This window comes from Crotalus tigris, unplaced genomic scaffold (assembly GCF_016545835.1).
Source record: "Crotalus tigris isolate CLP2741 ecotype Arizona unplaced genomic scaffold, ASM1654583v1 scf7180000018016.4438896, whole genome shotgun sequence".
Classification (NCBI taxonomy): Eukaryota; Metazoa; Chordata; class Lepidosauria; order Squamata; family Viperidae; genus Crotalus; species Crotalus tigris.
Genome location: NW_024096778.1, coordinates 309,435 through 336,196, shown reverse-complemented (window position 1 = coordinate 336,196; position 26,762 = coordinate 309,435). Strand labels below are relative to the sequence as shown.

The following is a 26,762-nucleotide window of genomic DNA, read 5'->3' as shown; positions in this document are numbered from 1 at the left end:
CTAATACCTCGTTTGATCTTGATTGATTGCATTTTATTTTATGGTCCTGCTCATTTTTGGAATGCTGTGCTTCAAATGCCACACTAAGCCTTGTATAGGCCTCAATCCAACAGAATTTACATGCTACTCAACTGGAGGAAGTTCTTGCTAGGCTGTGGTCCTCGATAAAATGTGCAGGATAGCAAAAGGATGATTCAGAAGACCACTCTAGCCAATCCTGTGCATTTTTCTTCCAGTTCCAGAGGTTAAATGTCAATCAGCCATGGTTCTGAATTCATTGTAGCCAGTTCATGCTGACTGAGGAATTCTGGGAGTTGAAGTCCAGAGGTCATAAAAGTGTCATAGTTGCCCACCCTGGGTTTAGAGCTCTAAGTATAAAAACTTTCCTCTCTTTCCTCCTTTTGTCTCCCTTTTAAATGGCTTTGAATAGATAATTGCAATTAACTCCTCCTATCCCTCCAAATGAAATTGATTCTTTCATGCATTTCTCCACATTTAAACAAAAAATAGTTAAGCTTGAACTGGTCTCCCAATCTCTCCATCATGGGCACTATAGTGGCTTTAACAATACTCCCGGACCTCTTTTCCAAACCTCCGTGGCCTGATGACGATCACCTCAGAAGAACAGCCATCTTCCTTCCTGTCAGCATTTGTACACTACTACAACCAGTATCAGAAACCATAGGACACCTGATTTTCCAAAGGCTTTTGTTTCCTTTGTGTAGTGGTCAGGCAACTGAGAAATTACGTGTTTCTGCTAGGTATTAAGCTTGGTATGACATGAATGTTATTGATGGTTTTATGAAAAGACAATCTCTGTGCATAAGCTTGCATGCTATAGAGGTTTAAAAACAAGGGCAGAGTTAAATATTTCAACATATTTATTGCATCTGAGTTTATTAAAAAAAGATGGGAAGATTTAATACAAATATTTTAAGGAAAAAGTATCTAACTGGTGGGATTAGATAGGAGTATTGTGGGATGAGTTGGCTCTAACATTCTTTTCAAGTATTCTTAATCATGATTATACTAATCTTCTGCCTTTACAATAGGGGTCAAGCTTTATTCGCTGCATTAAACCGAATCTAAAGATGACCAGTCACCAATTTGAAGGTGCTCAAATCCTCTCTCAGCTTCAGTGTTCAGGTAATTTAGTGTATCTTCTGAAGATGATACTTTAGATCTCTAATAATATGCAAATGAGGATTCTGGCAAAACCAAATTACAGTGCTTTGTATAAGAGTTTTTCAGTCAGAAAAAAACGAGGGAGCTTTTTCACTGCTCTATTGCTGCAGTGAAATTATTCTGCAAAATAATAATCTGTAGATAGTACTGTTAAAAGATTTTTTAAAAATAAACTAAAAGGTGGTATTCTGTGAACTTAAAATGTAATTTATTTAGTAATATGTGAAAGCCACCCTGAAGATCAAAACCCATCCTACAATCCAAAGGAAACTGAACATTCTATTTTTCTGAAGATATAAGAACAGTGCAGCATCTATCTTTCCATCATCATTGAACTGTTGCCTTCCCCACCACTGCAAAAACTGGATTCAGCTGTAATGATTGCACTTTGGACACTATATTATCAATCTACCATTCAATAGTATCAATATATTAGCTATTTTTAAACTATTGTGGTAGAATGTTCTTAGTAAAGTTCAGATGTTCATTTAATCCCTCTCCTTCCACAAAATAAAAATAAAATAAATTTTCTTTGTAGATGAGAATACATTATAAACATAATACATTATGTTTATGATGTATTATACATTCATTTCTTATTTCTGAACCACTCATTTCTTCAAAGAGGAAGTGATGACTTCCCATGTATTTATTTATTTCCGTACCATCACATGTAATTGGGTGACAATTCTTGGAAGGTTCTTCAGGATTGCAGTCAACATTTTGGGGATTCCTATTGGCTCTGGGACACTTGATAGTGTACCTCCCAGTATTGTACTATTCCTATAGTGCATTATAGCCATAGTACAACTTAAGCAATTAGTAGGAGGTGATTTCTATCCAGTCTATTCTATCTGTCTCATCCTTTTCTTCCCAGCTGAGAGATCTGGAAGATGTTCAGGTGTTCTTGTTGACATAACAGGACTAGATGACATTAATATAGAATTTAAAAATGTTAAAACCTAATTAACTAACAAAAGCAACAATTTCACAAAGCTGATTTTGAAATTTATGATTATAATTGTCCTGAAATAAGTCTTATTTCAAGTTAAACTGTTTGTTTTCATTAGCTGCTATCCTAGTATTTCTATTAATTTCTTTACAATTTTTGCATCCCGGAGGCTTCAAGCATCTGTTCAACTTGGCAAATATTTCTATTGCTTGTCATGTCAAGTTATGTTTAAAGTTTAAATTTAGCAAATCAGAAATCCTTAACATCTTAACTTAATTAGTGTTTTGTTAACTCAATTTTTGGCTGATAATCTTAAGGCTGAGCAATACTGTACTATAGTAAAGGAGACGAGGAAAGTAATGAAGTTTTTTCCCTCTGTCTTAATCATTATTTTTAATATATAATTTTTATTAACAATTTTAATTACAATAATAAAAACTACAATAAATTTAGAGAAAGAGAATGGAAATAAAAAATGTAAGAAAAGAAAAAAAGAAGAAAAAGAAAAGAGGTACAAAAAAAAAGAAATAAAGAAGTGAATCAAACCTTCATCACAACAAGAATAAACAAATGTAATAATTCTTCAGCCCCCCTAAGGTTAAACAGATATCTCTTCATCCCATATCCCATTCCTTATTATAAGTCCATAAAACATCAACTTTTCAATCCTGATGTCAGCCAAAAGTCCATAAAGAACATTGCGAAAAAATGTCTATGAATTACATTATTCTTCATCTAGTTTTTTTTTCCTGGTTTAGAGATGAAAACAAAATTTTATTTATTTGTTTGCCTGCCTTTTACTCTGCCGATTTTTGGCTAAACCAGTTGAAAGAGATTAGGGCTAATCAGTGGTGGGATTCAGATATGTGAACAACCAGTTCTCGGACTTCCGGTGGTTAAAGCGGTGGAGATGGCAGCTACTTTGTAGCCGTCCTCCTGAGAAGGTGTCAGATCCGCGGAGCACAGCGTTTACCAGCTGGCCCGCGGCTCGCAATCCCCTTCCCGGGCGAAGGGAAGGGGCAGAGATCGCATGAATAGAGGTAGAACCTCTTAACTCTCCCTGGATTTTTATTTTTAGGGGGGTAGAAAGAGGGTTCCCTCGGAGTTCATTGCCTTCTCCGCCTCTCAGCTGTCTTTGTTTCTTCAGAAACAAAGCGAGACGCCGCTACCATCTCCGTACTTAAAGAAACCGTGAGTAATCTTAAACCGGACAGAACTGTTTAAAGGATTTTATTTATAGTTTAGCTTCATTTTATTTTTTTTTAGTTTATTTAGTTTATTTAGTATATGCTGATTTTTTTTTATTTTTTTAAGCTTTCTCTTTTTTTTTCGGGCGGAAAAGTGAGAGTGAAAGTAAAATGGCGTTTTGAAAGTTTTTTTTCCTTTAAAAGACGGATCGGCTGAATTGTTGTTTAATACTGCTTTTTTTTTACTTTTTTTACTTTTTTATTCTTGGGGACTTTTAGATTGATCTTATTTTATTCTATTTTATCTTATTTTTAATTTTTTTTTGGATTACTTATTTTTATCGGTATTTTTAAGAAGAAAGGAAGATAAATTAAAATGGCTTCAAAACGACAACCAGCTACTGCAGCTTCTAAAGTAACTTCTTCTCCTGCTACTTCTACTGTGCAACAACAACTTAAAATAATACCCTCAGTGCAGCAACCTAAATCCACTCCACCTTCACCTCCCCCATCTGGCACATCAGCACAAGACATTAAAGAAATAATGGTAAGTGCTGTCTCACAGTTTAGGGAGGAAATGAAACAACTTTTGGACCAGAATAAATCTGAAACTAAGGAGGAAATGAAGAAAGAAATGAAGGAGCTTTTAGAACAGAATAATGCTATTTTGAGGGATGATATACTTCTAGCTCTATCTGGAATGGCCTCAGTGGTTGTGAAGCTGGACTCCAGAGTAGAGGAAATTGAAGAAACAGTTGAACTTTTGGATTATAAATTTCAAGATATGGAGAAAAAAGTGGAGACTTCACAAGATGATATTCTTATGTTCCAGTATAGACAGATGGAATATGCTTTGAGAATAAGGGGTCTGAAAGAAGATAAAACTCAAGATTTGATGGAAATGGTGATTAATGACTTGGCTGTTATTTTGAATATTGATAAAGAAGAGTTACGTGGGGATGTGGAAAGAATTTATAGAGTTAATTCTTGGATTGCAAAACAGAGGAATTTGCCTAGAGATGTGGTGATATATTTTGCTAAGAAGTCTTTGCGAAATCAGATTCTACAAACTTTTTATAATAAAAGATTTCAGATTGCTGCCCAAGATATTATTATTTTAAAGGAAATTCCACCTAAAATTTTAAGAAGCAGAAAAGATTTTGCTTTTTTAGTAAATGAACTTAAAGCAAGACAAATGCCATTTAGATGGGAGATTCCGATGGGCATTGTTTTGAGCCATGCGGGGACACGTTATAGACTTAATACAGTTGCTAAAGCTAAGGAATTTTATAAAACGGTCCTGGGAGCAGGCTCTCCTTTGCCCATGATGCATAAAGTCTTGAGTGACAAAGAGATGGAACAGAAATCTGAAGGTACAGGGATGATGACTGCTGGACAGGTGGTATGGATGTCTCAACCAGAGGTTAAAGAACAGAGAATGACCCGTGCAGCACATAAACGTAAAGAAAAAGAACAACAGAAAAAAGAAAAAGAAAAAGAAATTGAAGAATCTACTCAGCAAATTGCTTCAGTGCCGGTGGGAGGAGCAAGACCCAAAAGCTCTGCTACATATTCATCAGCAGCAGAATTTGAGCGGATCTTCTCCAGGCTGAAGGCCAAGGGAGATGGCAAAGCTCCTGTCCTGGAATGTTAATGGATTAAACATTCCTCAAAAGAGAAAAAAAATTTACCACTATTTGAAACAACATAACAATGATATTATTTGCTTGCAAGAAACTCATATTACAGCTAAAGATCAAAAATATTTAAATAATCCTCGCTTGGGATCTCATTTTGTATCTCCCGCCCCTGGGAAGAAAGGGGGTGTGGTAATCTATGTTAAACAGAATTTATCCGCTACCTTGTTAGAATCAGACCCTTACGGAAGATATGTTATGCTTGAACTTGGTTTATATGGCAAGAAAATTCTTATTGTGGGGTTGTATGCACCAAACCAGCAACAGGAGCAATTTTATAGGTTACTACATCAGAAAATAACTTTGTTGGACTATAGATCTGTGATTTTAATGGGAGACTGGAATGGTGTCTTAGATATACAAATGGACAAAAAAGGCTCTTCTACCTTTTTTAAACAGGCTAAATTACCTAAAGCCTTTTTTGATATGAAAGAAGATTGGGAATTGAGAGACTATTGGCGTGAACGTAATCAAGAAGAAAAGGATTTTACGTTTTTCTCAGATAGACACCAATCTTTCTCAAGAATTGATTTCTTTTTGATCACAACAGATTTATACAACAGGGTGAAGAATGTAAAAATTTTTCCTAGGACATTGTCCGATCATAGTCCAGTTTGGATGGAACTGTTTGTAGAGAAGGAAGATAGGAGATCCTGGAGGGTGAATGAGAATTTATTTAAACAAGAAAAAAATGTTCATAAATTAAAGGAATGTTTAAAGGAATATTTTACTTTAAATATGAACAAGGGAACATCAATGTCAATGGTCTGGGATGCAAGTAAAGCTTTTATGCGTGGTATTTTGATAAAAATGAATAATTTGCATAGACAGAAACAGACTCAGAAACGGAAAGACTTGGAAGAGGAGATTAAATTAAAAGAGAAACTTTTAATTTCAAATCCCTTAGATGAAAAGGTTAAAGGAGCTTTAAAATTGTTAAAAACACAATTTAACATGCTGATGGCTGATCAAGCTGCAACTAATTTGCTATTTATGAAACAAAATACATTTTGTAATGCTAATAAACCAGGGAGATGGTTGGCTTATCAGTTAAGAAAAAAACAGAAACAGAGGAATATAGATAAAATAAATTATAATGGTAAATTGGTTTATCAGAAAGAATTGATTAAGAAATCTTTTTTAGAATACTATCAAAAATTATATAAGGGTACTAATATTCAAATTACAGATATAAATAATTATTTAGGCAAAGTTAACTTTCCTAAATTAACAGAAGATCAGGAAAAAAAGATTAACGGTTTAATTACTAAGGAAGAAATTGTTACAGCTATTAAACAATTGAAATTGGGCAAAGCGCCGGGTACGGATGGGTTGACATCTATTTATTATAAAGCTTTAGTAGAAGAGATGACTCAACCGTTGTGTGAACTGTTTAATAATTTATTACAGGGGTTAGAGATCCCTCCATCCTGGCGTAATGCATTTATATCATTGATTCCAAAAGATAGTCAAGATCTTACTTTGCCTAAAAATTATAGGCCTATATCTCTTTTAAATGTGGATTATAAAATTTTTGCAAAAATTTTAGCTAACAGGCTTATGGGGATCTTGCAGCAGTTTATACATAGGGATCAATCGGGTTTTATAACTGGAAGGTATATGAAGAATAACGTTAGACAAATTATTAATTTATTAGAGTATTTAGAAAAGAATAACCAAGTCTCTGCAGGCCTGATATTTTTGGATGCTGAAAAAGCCTTTGATCAAGTGAATTGGCAGTTTATGCTGTGTTTAATCAAGGAGATGAATTTTGGACAAAATATATTACAAGTATTATCCAATATATATCAAAAACAGACTGCTCAAATTATTGTAAATGGGGGTTTGTCAGAGGCTTTTGTAATAGAAAAAGGAACAAGACAGGGATGCCCGTTGTCTCCGTTATTGTTTGTTTTAACACTGGAAATTTTGTTGATTAAAATTCGGGAGTCTCAAGAAATAAAAGGAATAGAAATTAATAAAAAAGAATATAAATTAAGAGCCTTTGCAGATGACTTGGTTGTTACTTTGTCTCAACCTGTTTCTTCGGTGGTGAAATTATTACAATTGATTCAACAATATGGACGTGTTTCTGGCTTTAAAATTAATAATAATAAGACCAAAATATTAGCTAAAAACATGACTAATGGTGATAAACAGGCTTTAGTTAACTTAACAGACTTTGAAATTGTTGATAAGGTAAAATATTTGGGGGTTACATTATCTGCTTCTAATGTAAAATTGTATAAAAATAATTATGAAAAGCTGTGGATGGAGGTACAGAAGGATTTAAAAAACTGGAATAATTTACAGTTATCCCTTATGGGCAGAATTGCAGTTATTAAAATGAATGTCCTGCCAAAGTTTATTTTTTTGTTTCAAATGTTACCTATCTTAAAGAACGAACGTAATTTAGATGAATGGCAAAAAGGTATTAATAAATTTGTTTGGGCAGGGAAAAAACCAAGGGTGAAACTTAAAATAATGCAAGATTTTCGTGAGAGAGGTGGACTCAAGGTACCAAATATGAAATTGTATTATGATGCTGTAGTATTGACATTGATTAGCGACTGGGTGAATTTAACAAATACAGAAATACTTCATTTGGAAGGCTGGGACCTATTTTTTGGATGGCATGCCTATTTAATATTTAATAAAAAAGTGGATTGGGTTTTTAAGTCTCATATTATAAGAAACTCTTTGCTAAGAGTGTGGAGAAAGTATTATAAAAGTGACTTCAAAATACCATTATGGGCTATACCTCGGCATGCCATAGAAGGTATAAGGAAAGGGGTAAATATGGACAAGGTCTCTTACGTACAGTTATTAAGATGGGATGGCCAAGACTGGCAGTTAAAATCTTTGGAAGAATTAACACATGAAAACTTAACTTATTCATGGTTCCAATATAGACAAATAGTGGATAGATGGAAGATGGATTGTAAAATGGGCTGGCTTAGAGAAGATGAAATTTTTTTAAAACAAGTAAGAGATCAAAGGCCAACCCATATTAAGAGAGTTTATGGGGTTTTAGTGGAATTAGATTCAGAACTTGAACTAGTTAAAGATTGTATGATTAAATGGGCACAGAATATTGGTGAAACGATTTCAATGGATACTTGGGAACTTATTTGGATAAGAAATGTTAAATTCACACAAGCGCAAAATTTAAGAGAGAATTTTTATAAGATGTTTTATAGATGGCACCTTGACCCAAAGAAAATGTCCATTATGTACCCTAATCTACAGCCGAAATGCTGGAGATGTGGATATTTGGATGCTACCTATTACCATATTTGGTGGACGTGTAAGCATATAAAAGCTTTTTGGATTAAGATATGGTGGAATATTCAAAGAATTTTTAAAAGGAGGGTAAAATTTACTCCGCAATTATTTTTACTAGGTATTGTTATTGACTGTGATGCTAAGGAGGTTATATTGATGTTAAATTTGATTACAGCCGCTAGGTTGTTAATAGGACAATATTGGAAGAAGGAATCTTTGCCTACTTTACAAGAATGGTTTCATAAAGTTTCGTATTTGGCAGAAATGGCAAAGATTTCGGCTTTCTTAAAGGAGCAATCTCAAGAAAATTTTTTTGCGGTATGGGAAAAATGGATAAATTTTATACAACATAATTTGGATATGGAAAAATATTATCTAGCCTTTTTATAATTTGTAATGATTGTTTTTTCTTTCTTTCTTTCTTCTTTTTCTTTTTTATATATATACATTTTTTATGTATTATTATTCATATATTTTTTTTTATATATATATATATGCTTTATTCTTCGTCTACTTTCTTCTTTCTTCTTTCTCTCTCTCTTTTCTCTTTTTATTTTTTTTTTTTCTTTTTTAGTATATATTATTCATTTTAAAGTTTATGTTATCTATATTATTATTATATATATTATTATTGTGATTTTTATTATTATTATTAATTATTTTATAAATTGCAAATGTTATTTTTAAAATATTTGTTAAATAATCCTATATTCAGTTCTGGGAAGTCGGGGGGGGGGGTGGGGTGGTTGGGGAGGGGGGGGTGGATTTTTATTTGTAAAACTTTTGAAAAATTTCAATAAAAAAAAAAAAAAAAAAACAACCAGTTCTCTGTGTGGATGCCGCTTCTGGAAGTCCATTCTGGGCCTGGGCAATAAAAAATTAGCTATCGGTTCTTCCGAAGTGGTCTGAACCATCTGAATCCCACCACTGGGACTAATATTTGGAAACGTCAACAGAGACTCACTCAAACATGAAGCTCATTTTTCATCTTCAACCACAATGACTTTATAAGGGCTTATGTTTCTTCTTTCAGCTAATTATTTATGTTTACACCAGTCTTAAAATATAATGATGTCATCTTAATTTAGTGGCGATTCTTTTGTTGCCTAACTTTTACTCTAGGCATGGTGTCTGTTTTGGACTTGATGCAAGGTGGTTTCCCATCACGAGCCTCATTCCATGAACTTTATAACATGTATAAAAAATATATGCCTGCAAAACTGACCCGTCTGGATCCGAGACTCTTCTGCAAGGTATTTATATTCAGAATGCAAATGCTTTTATAAGTTCCCTTTTCATGGTGGGTTGATTGATATTCATTGATATTTTCGTTCCTTCAGAGGATTTGTAAAACTGTCTTTCTTTTCTTTCAGGCTCTCTTCAAAGCCCTTGGCTTAAATGAACTAGATTATAAATTTGGATTAACCAAAGTGTTCTTTAGACCTGGCAAGGTAAGTAGTGTTGATATCTCTGAAGTATAAATGAGCACAAATTGATTTTTTAAAATTAATTTCTCTTCAACTTGCCTGCAAAATAATTAAAATAAAGGATAACATTACCTTTTTTAAAAGTAATTTCATAAGAAGATGCATTGTAATCTGATCATTGCTAAGATCTGAATTGACATGGCCATCTCTACGTTTAATGTATGGGTAGAAAATATTTTGTTTATAGCTCTACTTGTGCTAAGAGTGGTATTCCTGTGCTCAGTGTGGTGGTTAACCTCCCTATAATCATTTACTAAGATTATATTCCCTAAAAGGCAGATAAATAAGACTTTTTTATTGCTTCATTTCTGTTCTTTAACTTCATCCCCAGCATGAAGCTGAGACTCTCTATATTACTATCAGAATAGGTAGTCACAATTTGTACTGAGTGACAAATATATAAAAATAGGCATATTCCAGATGTTATAAAGTATCATGACTAGGGTTCAGAAGCTCATGGCAACCACTGGGATCTCTCTACACATTGTCATGACTGCAACATTCTGTTTACAACAGAACTCTCCATCTGTCAACATTCTTGTTGGTTATCTTAAATGGTATTTCCTCCCCACCCTGTGTTCAGTTTGCAGAATTTGATCAAATAATGAAGTCTGATCCAGATCATCTTGCTGACTTAATTAAACGTGTGAACCATTGGCTTATCTGCAGCCGTTGGAAGAAGGTCCAGTGGTGTTCTTTATCAGTTATCAAATGTAGGTATTCAAAATTACCTTGTGAGATGGAGTGATAGGGAGAGAATCACCTACTGAGCCGTGGTGGCTAGAATGTGGTATTGCAAGCTAGTTCTGTCAACTGCAGCAGTTCGACTCTCACTGGCTCAAGGTTGACTTAGCCTTCCATTCTTCCAGTAAAACGAAGACCCAGATTGTTGTGGGCAATGTGCTGACTCTGTAAACCGCTTAGAGAGGGCTGTAAAGCATTGTGAAGCGGTATATAAATCTAAGTGCTATTGCTATCATGTGAGTAAAATTTAAAAAACTACCCACAACTGTGTCTTTTTAAGTTTACTTGGAAGACTAGAATATTTTCTTTTCATAAAGAAATGGCTGAAATGGTGTGTGATTGTCAAAAATTACAACAATTTAGGAATATTAATCTTGATTTTGTGTTTATTTGTCCAATAATGCTGAAAGTTGTGTCCTTTTCTGAAATCCCACAAGACACCTGAGAGAACACCAAAGTCTTGCAAGATTTTGTGATCTTGTGAGATTTTGTCAATTTAATTTTTTAAAACTCCTGTGGGTTTACAGGCACTGTACTAATATTTTCCACATGCTTTGTTTAAGGCAGCGGTTCTCAACCTATGGGTTGCGACCCCATTTGGGGTCGATCGACCATTTCTCGGGGGTCGCCAAACAAGGCGATCCGCCATTTTCCCCCCTTGGGGGGCGCCGCCGCGCATGGGGCCGCCGCCGCGCATGCGCGCCGCACATGGGGGCGGTGCCACGCATGCGCGCTGCAGCGCGCATGTGTGCGGCGCCGCACATGGGGGGCCGCGCATGCGCGGCACGTTTGTGTGACGGGGGGCGCCGTCACACAAACGTTGAGAAGCACTGGTTTAAGGGATCATTGTCAAAATTGTAAAAATGCTACTAATCGATCAAGTCAAATATTAAAATGGAAAAGTTTCTTAACTCTTCAGTTCCAGCTAAGTTTTATACAAAAAGTATTGAGAATTGAAGTACGAGTCTCACTGACCCAAGAATTGTTAGCAACCCTTGCATCTTAATCACATATAAAAGAAGGAAATAGTATCCATTGGAATAAAATCTAACTCTCTGTCTCTGCTTGTTTGTCTGTCTGTGTAACTGTCAGTGTGTGCATTTGTCTGTCTGTCTATCTGTCTGTCTGTCTGTCTGTCTTATATGCCTCCCTCCCTCTCTCCTCTGTCTCTGTCTCTCTTTGTCTCTCTGTATTACTCTCTCTCTCTCTCTCTCTCTGAATTAGGTGGGTTCTCTATTTAGACATTTGTTGATAAGGTTTCTCTTACTTTTTTCTTCCTTTTAATTTCAGTGAAAAACAAAATCAAGTACAGAGCTAGTGCCTGTATTAAAATACAAAAGACAATTCGTATGTGGCTGTGCAAGAGAAAGCATCAACCACGGTAAGAAGAAGACCTATATAAATACTTGCAATGTCCTGCTTGCTAGTAAATCTCATGAGGTGCTGAATAGTAAAATCTAATGGGAAGGATTTGCAGGCACTCATATACCTGGACTAATAATATAGCATTGGTGCAATCGCAGTTTGTGGAAACTGGTAACAAAGGATCAGCCCTTCAATTACCTGGGCAGGATATTGCCATATCTTCTCCTACAAAGTTTCTACTTAGAAATAATATAGATGGTTAAATCTTTTCATTTTTGCTGTTAGTGTTTCTTTATCGACCAGTGGCAAGTCCCTGTGGGCCACAAAGAGGAGAATCACAACATTCATATTCTTGCTTACACGGCAAGCTAGTTTTGCACATTCATATAGGTATGGCATACTCCAGATGTATGCCAAAACAACTTGGAAATGCATCAGTTGCCATACAGAGGTTAGCAGTGCTATCCCACATTCAGATAGAAGAGTTGGAAGGAGAGGGGAGAAGAGGAGAGACGCCATGACCTAATTGTTCTGAAAGAATCATCTGAACAGATCGGTTGCACTCACTAACCAGAAATGGGGGTTTCACTGAATTTTAAAAAATAAGCCCAAGTATTATTGACACTTCCGTTGTGTTGTCCCCCATACTGACCGTCCTAGGTTTTCAGTACTAGAGGAGTTTAATCTCCAGGCACTGAAGTTAGGAATCCTTCATTACAATCTTGGACCTATTCGAGCAGAACACATATAATGTAATCATTTGTGCAGAGCATATTTTTTAAATGTATCTATTTTTATGTTTGTGGGAGTTCCCAAAGCTACTAGTCCATATTTTTTGTTCCAAATTTTAATTGCAACATGGACCAAATGGATAATACGAAGCCCATTGTAATCCTACTATTATGACTTCATTCAGAAGTAAACTGAAGGCACAGAGTTTGAACAATAGCTGTCTGTTTTCTTATTTATCTCTCATATTTAAAATGTTAACATTCCTTTCACAGCATAGATGGTTTAATAAAGCTTCGCACACTGAAAAAGAGACTAGATAAATTCAATGAAGTAGTAACTGCTCTAAAAGAGGGGAAGGCAGAAATGAGCAAGCAGGTCAAGGACCTTGAGATGTCCATTGATGCTCTGATGGCCAAGATCAAGGTAGGAGGACACTTTATGCTATAGAAAAAATAACTTTGTATCAGGATCTAGCAGAGGTCTTTGATTCCAGTGTGCACGACCAAAAGGGAGACCATGGAAATATCTTTATCAGTTGGAGACCAATACCTGTAGGTACCAGATTGACTTCCAGCTATAACATTTCAAATCCTAATTGTTTTACTTTCTTTGGCTATTTTGGCAATCCAAAACTTTTAGCGTTGACAGAATTGGAATATGACATCCTTTTTTTTTTTTTAAAAAAAAAAAAAGCATATTACCATATGTTTATAGAATTCAGTCAATTTTCTATTACTTGTTTTTTTCCCCATGGGTTAGGTGAAAATGCAGAGATTTTCCCCACTTCATTCAACCATTTTCTAGCATCTCAAATTTTGACACACATTGCTTTGCATACTTTCAAAAGCATGCATCTTCTACATTTTTCAAGGGCTGGACACAAGTCCCATTTTATCCCTTTACAATTTGATGGTATAGACATAGCACTTTTTAATAAGAAACAGAAGATGTAGACTTAGGATTACAAGTCTTGTGCTATATTCAGCATTCATGAATAACAATCTGCACTATACCAGGGGGGCTGCTTGTGGTTTGAAGTATAAGGTTTATCCAATCAAAATAGGTGGGGAAAGCTTAGGAAAATCTAACACATCCATTTTGCAGCTTTGATGGATGGACATAGTTCCCGTATTCTTGCTGTGATGCATTTTCTTTCTGCTGGAGATGTGCAAATTATTGTGATTTTTTTACGACTTCTTTTACAGGCCACTGTAATGCCTAGACAACAGATTCAGAAGGAATATGACGCCCTAGTTAAAAGCTCTGAGAAACTTTTGAGTGCCCTTCAGAAAAAGAAGCAGCAAGAGGAGGAAGCCGAAAGATTGAGACGCATCCAGGAAGAAATGGAGAAAGAAAGGAGAAGGCATGAGGAAGAGGAGCAACGTCGGAAGAAGGAAGAAGAAGAAAGGCGACTGTGAGTATGAAATAATCTAGATGGAGAGTGATAGAAGCAAAGGCAAATGTCAAGCATCAGGGAAATCAGGAGATTCAAGCAGTTCAAATGAGTATAAAGATTTATTGCAAGCTTAAGCTCTTTTACAAGAATCTGAGCAACTAGCAGTCAAGGGAAATGAGTGGGAGATAAGAGAGTCATTCAAGGTGGGCTGGACTTAGATCTCTTGCGGGCATGCAGGGACTCGTGACTTATGATGCGTTTGACTCCTCTCTCAGGCTCAGTCTGGTCATCTCCAACATCAACTGTTTAAACAAATGCCATATTTTGGAAGTGACTGCTGTTTCCAAGCAGAAACAGAGTTCTGTTACAAAGGGAAAAAAATAAACATTTATTGGAAAGTGAGTGAAGGGGTTTTAATGTTTGTCTGTATCTAATGGGCTCTCAATTTTTCCTACCTAGGAAATATGAGATTGAAGCAAAGAGAAAACTGGAAGAAGAAGAAAGGAAAAAAAGAGAGGATGAAGAAAGAAGAATTCAGGTGAGGCTGGATAGAAATTTATTGTGCTGCATTTTCCATACCTTGATCCACAGATATAATGGGCTATGCACATGTATGGGATGTGATGACTTGGGCTTCTTCTGATGCCCAGGGGGTCTTCAAACCATCCTACTATGACCATGTTGCATTCTCACCACAACGTTTGGGATGATCCAACTAGACATACTGCCACCAACTATTTTACTCCAGAGAAATCTTCTCTGCTGCTGATTTGTGAGGGAGTGGAAAGTGGCAATAGCAACAGCAAAACCACTTAGACTTATATACCACTTCATAGTGCTTTACAGCCCTCTCTAAGCGGTTTACAGAGTCAGCATATTGCCCTCAACAATCTGGGTCCTCATTTTACTAACCTTAGAAGGATGGAAGGCTGAGTCAACCTTTAGCTGGTCAGGATCGAACTCCTGGTAATGGGCAGAGTCAGCTTCCATTATTGCATTCTAAACACTGTGCCACCATGGCAATCCCTTTATATTATATGTTATTGATTATGAATTACAAAATCTAAATGGGAATGGTCAGAATTCAATACCTTTTGTGTATACTTAATGATTAATACACACAGTGCCAACAATTGAAGAACTGAACCTAATTTTCTGTTTGTTTCTTGTCCAGGGAGTTTTGTTCGTTATGTCAGTCCTGTATGCCTTAGTATAGAAATCTGTAAAACATGCTTTGCCAAGCCTGGGCAATAACCTTTTTGTAGACTTCCTTCCAGTCTCAGTAGCAAAGCAGATGTTCCTTTCTGTAGAGTTTTCTCCCAGGCCATATTTAGTCAGCTTTTCTTTTGATGAATGCTACACTGAGTAATCTAAAACAGAGATCTGCATAAGAAAACATCCATAGCAAAAAGAAAGATTACATGGTAATATCATGATCAGAATAAATTATGATGCCAACTCATCATTCTAGGAAAACTGCTAGGATAACTTCATGTATTTGCTCTTGGAAAAAGGAAGTTCAAGTGAAATTTTCAGACTGTATCAGCATAAGTGTTTTGGCACACCATTGCTTGAGTTTTAAGCTGTCAGTTTCATAATTTCCATAAGATGTACAAAGCTCATACTTTAGAAGTAGGAGCCTGCAGAACACTACAATATTCTCTACAATTTTACCACTTAAGTCAATTAAATATATCATCTTAGGATGAATCTGTCTTTCAATACAATAAAAACAATTCCCTTATTCTGCCATTCTGAAACTAACCTCAAAGCATGTTTTGAGGCCAAGTGTCTGAGATGGCCTTGAGGTAATGCCACAATCAGCATAATCACATTCCTTAGACATGTGTTGACAGTGTAGGATAATTTTTAAGTAGAGAATGGATGGGTATGTGCCCAGCGAGATTATCAAAGTTGCGTTAGGATCACCCCTTTGCCCAATGGCAGCACCTGATTGGTTCAGCTGCCTACTGCTTATTCCTGTTATGGCTTCAGAAGTATTGGTTAGTCTGCCAGATGATACTTTTACAAGTCCAGTCAACAATAACAAAAAGGAAGTTGCTGTTCTGGCCACTTTTGCCAACTGTAAAAGCAGATAGGATGATCAGAAAGAGAATTGGCTACGGGAGAATTAGCCCAACAGATTCTGTTGTCCAAGCTCCCTTCAGATCTCATGGTACTTCTTCCTTGATTCATTATGTAGATAAAAATTCTGGAAGTATATCATGCATTTTTATCAATACCATGATCAGAAGCTATCAGAATAACAGAGTTGGAAGGGATCTTGGAAGACATGTAGTCCAATTCCCTGCTCAAGTGGAAGGCCCTATACCATTCCGGACAAATGATTGTCCAGTCTCTGATAAATGATAACTTCACAAGCATTTTATTTTTTTTTTAAACAAAGACTTTATTTTGGTTTTCAATATGCAGTTCTAATTCATTCCTGCATTAAGATTTTGCTTCTATTTACTAAACCTTAGTCTCCTATATATATTAGCCCTTCCTAATATAAAGGGCTTCCAGTCTCTGAACTTCCTTCCTTCCTTCCTTCCTTCCTTCCTTCCTTCCTTCCTTCCTTCCTTCCTTCCTTCCTTCCTTCCTTCCTTCCTAACTGTAAATTTAAATCTGCTTTATTGAAAACAATTTTCTGAGCATAGCTCTAGGAACTGCAGCACTAAAGGATTTATTTTTTCTCATCTTTCAGTAGCTCTGATTATTTATCTATCTCAGTGGACATAGGGATTTTAATTATAATCAAAAGTAGTGAGCTGAGTTACTGAGTCCACTTACCGCTCCCAAAAAGTATTTAGCTAACAACTGTGTTACTTTTCATCAGCTTCCAGAGGCGGACCAATACAGAGGAAAACATTAAAAATCTTGAGCCAAGAGATTTATTTAGTCAGCTAAATGCATGCTACTTTACAGTTTGAATAAATATTCAGACACAGTGTAGTAGGCAACATACAATAGCAATAATCAAAATAAGAAATATAATAAAAAATCGGTATTAACAAAAGCTACAACTTAAGATAAAATATTTTGAGATATTGACCATCTGATAGTTTATGGATGATGCAGAATAATCTCTTCTCCATCCATGCCTGTGCCCCCCTGAATTTGAAATCAAGGTTGTGCTGTTTCTGATACAGTTAGTCTATTTTATAGTTTGTAGTGCAGTTTTAAGTATCAGTCAGACTGGACTCCTTATAGTTTTATATTTTTTGGATTAAATTAGCTTAGGGTAAACTAAGAGACTCCTATCTAAATAGGTCTCAGTGCCTGGCCAACTTGTCTGAGGTTGGTATTCAGAGAGGAGAGGAACTGCAAGGAATGCAAGGCTACAGTACGAAATGAAAGAAAAAACAGAAGACAGTGGCAGATTTTTTTTCATGAAGAAGTTTTTTTTTCCTTTTTAATGAAGGAGTTAAAATTGACTTGAAGGAGACTTTACCTTTTAAGATTGTTTGAATCCTAGTTTACTTCATCTGTGGTTATAATAAATTACGACTGAATAGCAGTAACCATTTGTACATAATTGGGCTAGATCAGTGGTTCTCAACCTTTCTAATGCCGCGACCCCATAATACAGTTCCCCATGTTGTGGTGACCTCCAATCACTTATACATCACCAGGTACCAGGGGTGTGGCCAAAGAAAAGGGGAAAAAAATGGTGGACAGCCTTGTTTGGTGACCCCCGTGAAATGGTCGTTCGACCCCAAATGGGGTCCCGACCCACAGGTTGAGAACCACTGGGCTAGATTGTAGCTGCAAGCCACAAAGTGGTATTTCTTAAGATATTCTCAAGAGTACAGGTTCCAAAAATCCTAGTTGCATGGCTTCTAGCGTGCTATATTGGATCTAGCATCACTAGACAGTCAGTCTACCAATGGAAAAAAAATAGATATTTCAGTTAAATTATCTTTTTCATGGCTCTGCAGGCTGAAGTTGAGGTTCAGCTGGCCAGAGAACGCGAAGAAGCGAGTCAGCAGCAAACCATCCTTGAGCAAGAGCGTAGAGATCATGAGCTGGCTTTGCGAATTGCCCAAAGTGAAGCTGAGCTCATCAATGATGAGGCTCAGCTGGACCCAAGTTTGCGCAGGTATTGTATTTTATCGGTTATGCTGCTGGAAAAAGCAGTTGTATAATAAGTTGTATAATCGTGATGATGATAACGAGAACACTGTATTAAATTAAGCAAACGTGATGCTGCATGTCTTCGTGTTTTTGAACACTCATAACCTGGAGGCTACTCTACACCACAGCCTTCCTCAATCTTCTGCCAGCAGCTCCTCTGATTCCCAACAAGGATAGCTTTTAGCCATTGCTGCAAGCAATTGTGGATATTGTGTTTTGAGTTCCAGAAAATCTGGAGGGTGCCAATATGGGAAAGCTGCTATAACAGATGTTGCTTAGGCATCTGTACTAGCTATCTCTTTCAAAGATTTGGGAGCATAGTTCAGAAAACAGTTTCTGAACTTTGTGGAAAGAGGAAAAAAGTAAAAATTCTTTTAAGAATTTTGCTATGCCTCTCCATCCCAGTTCAGTCTCAATGAGGGATCTCAGAACTTGGCAACTTTCTGAGAATTCTGGAAGTTGAAATCCACGAGTCTTATAGTTGCCAAGTTTGGAGACCTTTGGTCAAATGGTATCCTTCAATACAGTGCTACAAGCAATGGAAGGATTTGTCATTTGAGAATTTTCCATATTGACCCATATTGGTGTGGTTTAATTCCACTTTAGCGCCTCATAAATTGCTCTTTGAGCAGAATTAATACTGGGATTCATACATCAAGTTTGGAAGAGGCTTGTTTGTTGAATTAAATCATGTTTGGCTGGATTCACCCAACACGCATATCAAATACCAAACAGATCACATTCTTTATTAGTGTGGAAAGCTATCTAACGTTTAGACTGCCTTATTTATTATTCTTGTTATGCTTGCAGCATTAAAAGACAGATCAGTGTCATATCAAAAATGAGACAACATTTTCTTGTTCGGGGAATGTTTTCCCTCCCTTCCTTCTTCCTCTCTCCCTTCCTGCCTGCCTGGAATAAACCCTATGAGCACATGCGTTATTTCCTAGTTTCCTGCATGTTCTCCCAAACACTTGGCCTAAGAAGCAGCTTCTTTTTAAGCAGATATGTTTATATAGGTATTTATTTTTCTGTTGGGTTTGAGTACAATTTCACCATCGAGTTTTGTTTGATGGAAGCCATAGCTTGGGATTGAAACGAGATGGATTCCTAGTGCCTCTATTCTGCGATGTTCATGGTGAGTCTTCAAGCCAATCCCCTTCTTACAGTGTGAAGTACCTTATGGGATGATTGTGGTGAGAGAAAGGAAAAGTCAATGCATCTATCACTTAACAACCTAAATAAATAAGATCACTTGTTGAAATCAGATTTCTGGTGATCTTGTAAGAACATCATTTTGTATCCAGGATGATCTTGTAATGTAGTAGATCATTGTCCAATTTAGGAGAGCTTCAGACTAATCGAAATACGTTCTGTTCTCAGACTCAGTGGAACAAGGAGTCAAATGACTGCGTATGAAAACTTTTTTCCTTTTTGGGACATTCTATAAAAATTGAGAGCGGGAGGGGAAAATTATTCTAATGTTCACTTTAAAAGCAATTTGCAAAATAATTCACTTTAATTTTTCCTAATTAATCACGATTTGAGCATGCAACCAATACACTCCATTTGAATATCAGTCAATCAGATCAATTATATGTAGGTGCAAGTTCCTGTGATTTAAATATTGCGTACCTGAAAGGTTATATGTACAAAGAACTGGTTAATTCAGACTATTTATTATAATATGTATCAGTTAATATTGTTAAAATAATGCATTAAATCTTGTATCCTAACTCCCTAACATACATTCCTCATGTTTTTATAGGGAACAAATGGCTATAGAAATGTCAGAATGCTTATCTAGGTGGGTGTAACAGATTGCCAGAAAGAAATCAGTCTAATCACCAAATGCAATAACTATAAGATAAATTAAAAGACAATTAATTTATAAATTCCATTTAATTTTATATATATATATATATATATATATATATATATATATATATATATATATGTATGTATGTATGTATGTATACTAATATTATATAATCTAATCAAGATTCATTCACTGCACCTCTTTAGTACCAATTTTCTTTCTAATTCAGTATTATATTTATGAATTGCATGAATAGGAATTACTTTTTGATAAAGTTTTGCCATTATTTTGCTCTAGGCAGAATCATTCTGTTCTTTTTCTTTTTTAAAAAACTCATATGCATTATCAAGCATCCCCAAATTTGGAATTCTTAATTCCCCAGCATTAGACCCTTGCACACAGACAACTAGGTCTTTACATAATGTGTCCATTTGGTTTTTTGAAAACTGTTTTAAAACAATTGAGTTGTTTCAGATGGCATTTATAATTAGTTTGTAAATTAGTAATTTACAATCTAAATTTCCTTTTCTCTTAAGTAAGTATGCCTAAGAAGGATGTCATGGATCTTACCAATCTTCGCACCTATCTTTTTTGATGACTCCTCCTTTCCTCTTTGCATTATTGAGCTCACTTGTTTCTTTCTTGAATATTTCCGTATTTTTTGTTTCTTTGGATGTGTTTAGGGGACCTTCAGTCCAAGCTACCAAAGCTGCAGCTGGCATTAAAAAGCATGACCTTAGCAAGTGGAAGTATGCAGACCTGCGAGATACAATCAATACCTCTTGTGGTGAGTGTGGTCCTGTTTGGAATACAGGACACATCAATATTTGGATTTCTTTTCTCTCATAGAAGTTCGAAAGCCTGAGTATATAATGAAGTCCTTGATACGACTCAAAAAAAAAAAAAAAAAAGAGAGAGAAAAGAAAAATCAAGGCCTTGGATCACGAAATAATTCTTTATTCAGCTTTAAAGGAGAAAATGCCTTGAGCAAAGTTATTTCAAACAGCTCCCTATGTCAAAAGAAAAGAAAGGGTGAAGCATTAAAAATTAAGCTACCTGTAAGAACCAGCAGGGTTAATTAACTGAATATAATGCAAAGTCATTACATTTAAACTTAATCTAAAATGATTATTGCTAATGACTTTTAAATAGTTTGCTTGGTCTATTGTCAATATCAACCATTTATATTTAGAGTTGAGTACCAACTTTAGGTGCAACTCATGGACCTAAAAGCTTTCACTCTTTCAAATGTCACTGGGAGTGTTGGAGGTAAGCACCTGGAAGGCTGTATTCTACCTATGTGGCTTGTATCAGATGTTCCTCGCTTGTGCAGAGTTGTTTCTAGCAAACTCAGGATTGACAGATCCTGATTAACCAAGAAGCCAATTAAAAGCATTGAAGTCTTCTTTTTCCCCAAGCTAGGATCCACCCTCATATCCTTTTTTTAAAAAAAAGAAAAAAGAAAAACATGCTGATACTAAATTGGATGTGATATTAAATCTCCTAGTTAGGGAAAGATAGGGATATGCCTTATATGTAGTTAATCCATTAGTTTTTCTAGCCAGTATTATCAAGCTGTCTGGCAGTAGCTTTCCATCCTTCCTTGCAGATGGTGGGGATTATACAGTGGACATTTTGCAGACAAAGCTCCTAAATAGGCAGCAGTTAGAAAAGTAGATATATTGCCTCACTGAGAGCCATTTTAGTGTAATAAATGCACCTGGGTAGAAACTGTGAGACCATGAATTCTAGTCCCACCTTGGACACAAAGCCAGCTGGATGACCTTGAGTCAGTTACTTTCCATCAGTCCTAGGAAAAACACTATAACAAACCACTTCCAAAACTGTTGCTAAAAACACTTGTCCATGCAATCTCCAAGACTGACTCAAAGACTCAGGGAAAGAGAGAGAGACTGCCAAATTGCCCCATTAATCAGGTTGAAATTGAGAGCCCCCAAATCCTGATATTTCGGTATTGTCTATTTCAGAGCTTGGCACGATGTGTGTGTGTGTGGGGGGGGGTTATAGAAAATCAGAAAGCACACACTTTTGTTTGATTTTTCCGACTTCTGAGGCTGCAGCTTTCTCTGCACCATGTAACTTAATGCAAGTTCAGTTGGATAGGGATCTAATGGCTATGCTCTCTGTACCTAAGCCCTCTTTTCCACACATATATGTCAATCCAGTAGGAAGGGGTGGACCAATTGGGCTGAATCTCACGCTCAAAGGGAATCCAAAATTTAGACAACAGAGGGGTGTGTGGGTATACTCCTTTACTTCAACAAAGTAAAATATGTGTCAGATACAAACAAACATTATCATTATGAGCTGGAGCCTCAAAAGCTGAAAGGGGCCTTGGTTTTTCTTGATCTCTAAAAGAGCCTGGCAAATAGCAGAATAATTAGATATATTTGAAAATAACAACATGGATAGTTTATGAATGTAAGCTTTAGAAAATACTCCTTCCTTTTTCCCCTTACAAGTTACCTGTATATATATGTGTGTCATATTGTAAATATAAGGAGCTGTGAACTAATTTTTTTTCCATGTCAACAAATTCATAAACATATTCATCTATCTGCTTTTCTCACTTGTTTCTCACTTATTCCATCCCTGGTGCTTTTCCTGGATCAAAGATATTGAATTGCTGGCAGCTTGCAGAGAAGAGTTTCATAGACGGCTTAAGGTTTATCATGCTTGGAAGGCCAAAAACAAGAAACGTAATGCTGAAATGGTACAGCGGGCTCCCAAATCAGTGACTGATTATGGTAAGAGAAAATCTTAATTTAATCCCTCTTTTCCTCCCCCCCCCTAAAAAAAAAGTGTGTCTGTGGAGGGGAAATAGCCTTGTGAGCAAAAGTGCCTAGAGAATATTGAGAAGCTTGTTTTTACCGCATTGACTAAATTGTTCTCATGGGCAGCATCCTAATCCAATAGCATTGTATGCTATTGCAAGTTGAGATAGTTTCAGTTTTAGGAGAGAGATGAAAGGCCAGGCTAAATATGATGGATTATTGAAGGAAGCTAGTAATAGAGTATTGCTATTTAGAAAGGAGTATAGTAGTATATTGCTAATTTAGGAGTAATTGGTGCTGAACTAAGAACCATCCAGATGTTTGTAGCTTTGTTTTGCTAACAAGCTGGGTGATTCTTAATTTCGTCTTATCACAATAGTTTAACTAAAAGTCAGATGGGCCATAACATTTGTCAGGAACCATTGAAAAGGTTTGTGCTATTTCAGCAAACCAAATTAAGGAACCATGTGACTTGTATCAGATAGTACATGGGGTAGCCAAATGGACTTTTCTCAAGAAATGATTTGACCTTTGTTGTGCATGTTGCTGAAATAGAGTGAGATTTTGGGGAGCTGAGAATTATATCAAGCAGCTAGACTAGATTGCTTAGATTCTGAGATTGAATATTGGGAGAATGGGAACCATGAATTCTGAGGAATGGATTTGGGCCGTTTCTGTTGAAAAAATCCAAGGTTGATCTGATCCAGCATTCTATGTAGGAAGTCTGTAAGCAAGGCAGGAGCAAATAACACATTTTCCCTTGTGTTTCTTAAGAACTACTAGCTATTTCAAGGTATATAGATTCTATAATCGATGTAATATATAGTCATCATATTGAATAGCCCTTGAGATAACGAGAGACCACCTTAGGCGGCCAGAAATAAGTTATTAAAGTTATGGTCTTCCTTTGTAGTTTTTCCTACGTGGCATTACATGTTTTAGGTTGCAGTTTATGATGGAATTGTATATAAATGATGGAATTATTATGCCCTTGCATATTTGATACTAACAAAATATTGGAAGCCCTGTTTGCAAAGCTGTTTTTGTGCTTTGCATCCATTCAGCTAAAAACAGAGCTCTTGTGGCTGGTCATGGCCATCAAGACACAACTTATAGGACACCCCAAAAAGGAGTTTTCCCCCATTGATCAATGGACTTGTTTTCTCTCGCATGCTCAGTATTAAATTTTGTTTTCAGATTTTGCACCATTTTTGAACAACTCAAGTAAGTGGGAGGATTATTTCATCTAATTTGAAAAAAAGGGGGGTGGGGAACAGAAGCCATTTTACTAATAATAACACCATAATTGTGTTTTGCTACAGTTATATTTCTTCTTTAGAAGCATTCATATGGTCTGTTTTAAATATAATTAAAGAATTGTTGGTAAAGACATTGGACAGCAGGAATGTTCACGCTCTTTTAAGAATTTTGGCGTTATTTACAGAAATGAATAATTTATTTCAAAAAAAATATGTATACAGGTTTAATTTTAACTCCTTTCTTCTGCCAAGAGAAAATATTTTCCCTTGTAGCAAAACATTGAAATTGGTACTAATCAACTAACATTTGGAACAAAACCTAACACTTAGGAGCTTGTTTTAGGGAGAGAAAATAATTGCCTTTGTTATGAGGAAAGGGCTTTTCTTTACCATGTTGATTATCTTTTGGGTGAGGGCAACTGTTCATAAGAATGAGGAAAAAAGACCTCTACATACCAAGCAAAGAGCTCAAGATGGACACCGTCCTATATGTTAATTCAGACGGTGGGTAATCAGTCTCCATTAACTGCAGAATGCGGCCAGAGGATGTATTGAAAATGTTGAATTGCCTGGCAAATTGATTCATCAATTGAAAACCGATCCATTTTTTTAAACAAATAAAAGTATGTGGGATATTGCTTAGATTCGTGATGTCAAATGATACATAATTATGACTGAAGGCTGGTTAATATGAAAAAGGTCTTTTTTGCCCATTTTCTTCTCAGGATGAGCTGCTTTAATATCCACTGATACTAACGATGAGAAATATTTTAACAGATATTGCCTTTTATAGCAGGATAAACAAATGGTACTTTAGTATATATAAACACAATATTTTGAACATTTTTTTCTTTTCCAGTAGTCAACAGCTTATCTTGAAATAAGGAGAGCAAATAAACACATTTGATGTGACTGTAGCTTCATCCCTCTTTATTCAACTAAAATCCAAAACCAGATGTATTATTTATAATTATTTCGCTCATAGTTAAACTATTCACTGTTAATTCCTTCCATAAACTGGAATAGAAAGAAAAGTGTACTCTCATGAATAACTGAACTGTTTTCTCTGCAATTGTCCACAACAACCTTGCATTTGAAATCTCCTATTTGAAACCTGAAAAGTCAGAAAATTCCCTTCTTTCTGTTTTTAATGTGAGTCTGTGCAGGGAATTGCGCAGCAGGTGTGCAAATGAAGTCAGAGATGCTGACATGAACTTGTAGTTTTAATAAATAAATATATTTAATATTTATATTTACAGCAGACAAGATAGTCAGGCACACACTAACTAACATGAGATAAATCGTCAGGTAAATCACAGAGCATACAGAGCACAGAGAAAAAAAAGATGGGGAAAACAGGGAAACTCCCCCTTTACACCCACAGCAACCAATCATAACACAGATTACCTCATACAGGAATCAGCACTCTCCAACCAATCAACTACAACTGTGTTCTGGCCCATCACATACTTTATTGCTCTAGCTATTAAATTAAAAATCTTAACAGTCTGCAAATAACTCAGGTGCTCCTCTTTTCTCCATCTATAACTATACTTTATTCTTTTTTCTCATCACTTTATTTTTCTCCCAGGTTGGGAGACAATTTACTTTGCAAAAAAATATGCTTTGAGAATTGTATTCCAGCACTATGTTACTCATTCATTCATTCATTCATTCATTCATTCATTCATTCAATTTCCATAGCCACCAATCTGAGTCAATGATTCTGAGTGGCTTATGATTAAAAAATTGTAAAAACGTATTCATTGGACATTTGCCATTGGGATTATAGTGTATTTTTAATAATTTGGAATATTCCTTCTTCTTTTGCCCAGCATACTTAACTTCATTAAATAGATTTCCCAGCTGGGATCCATGAAACATTTGTTTCCATGGCTGAAATGAAATCCATGTTACTTCAAAAAAAAAAAAAAAATGTTGTGGGCAATGCAAGATCTTTTTTCACTGTTTACTCTTTACAGAAAGTATTTTCTAATTTGTCTTACTTTTCTGCACAGATTTTTTAAAAAGGTGATGGTAGTGAAGACTGGTTTTGATCTTGGCTACAATTTTTAACTGTAGTTATTCCTTACAGCTCAGCAGAACCCAGTAAATCAGTCTGTTAGACAGCAGCAGGAGATCGAAATGAACCGGCAACAGCGATATTTCAGAATTCCTTTCATCCGTCCAGCAGATCAATACAAGGATCCTCAGAATAAGAAAAAAGGCTGGTGGTATGCTCACTTTGATGGACCATGGATTGCTCGTCAAATGGAACTTCATCCTGATAAGCAACCCATTTTGCTAGTGGCTGGTTAGTATGTGTTTCATTTTCTTTTTTAAAAATGAAGTTGGAAAGGTAGGCTTTGTTTATTGACAAGATGTACTAAAGGTAAATTTGAATTACAGTGCAAAGCAGCATATTGTTTATTTAAAAAGATTGTCTTCACTTTCAGAAGAATCTGAAAAATAAACAAAATAAATGGCACATAAATTTAATAAATACATAAATCAAAAAGTGAATTTGCCAGCTTGTCCCTTGAGAGAAGTAGCAAGCAGTATATTAACATTTGTTTGTTTATTGGGTTTTGATACTCCAAAATTACTCTTAGAAATGTATATGTTATAAATGTAAAACATGATAAAAATATGAAATCAGTGACTTTCTTGATATGAAATGCATGTTCATCTGTGTAGATTATTATTTTCTGCTGTCAAAACT

General features: G+C 35.7%; 1 protein-coding gene across 8 annotated transcripts in view; it reads left to right on the top strand.

Annotated features, from left to right (window-relative positions):
* Positions 1 to 26,762, top strand: part of MYO6 (myosin VI) — a 118,947-nt gene that overhangs the window by 85,927 nt on the left and 6,258 nt on the right. For 2 of the 8 annotated variants that reach the window (XM_039346613.1, XM_039346614.1), the window contains 15 exons: positions 1,053 to 1,146; positions 9,429 to 9,559; positions 9,680 to 9,757; positions 10,377 to 10,506; positions 11,828 to 11,918; positions 12,907 to 13,057; positions 13,840 to 14,048; positions 14,490 to 14,568; positions 17,972 to 18,132; positions 19,551 to 19,580; positions 19,936 to 19,974; positions 20,670 to 20,773; positions 22,623 to 22,754; positions 23,979 to 24,005; positions 26,136 to 26,354. In XM_039346613.1, the coding sequence (XP_039202547.1) occupies positions 1,053 to 1,146; positions 9,429 to 9,559; positions 9,680 to 9,757; positions 10,377 to 10,506; positions 11,828 to 11,918; positions 12,907 to 13,057; positions 13,840 to 14,048; positions 14,490 to 14,568; positions 17,972 to 18,132; positions 19,551 to 19,580; positions 19,936 to 19,974; positions 20,670 to 20,773; positions 22,623 to 22,754; positions 23,979 to 24,005; positions 26,136 to 26,354 (1,675 nt within the window). The remainder of the gene's footprint in view (positions 1 to 1,052; positions 1,147 to 9,428; positions 9,560 to 9,679; positions 9,758 to 10,376; positions 10,507 to 11,827; positions 11,919 to 12,906; positions 13,058 to 13,839; positions 14,049 to 14,489; positions 14,569 to 17,971; positions 18,133 to 19,550; positions 19,581 to 19,935; positions 19,975 to 20,669; positions 20,774 to 22,622; positions 22,755 to 23,978; positions 24,006 to 26,135; positions 26,355 to 26,762) is intronic. The other 6 variants (XM_039346616.1, XM_039346618.1, XM_039346619.1 and 3 more) reach the window with 4 other exon arrangements.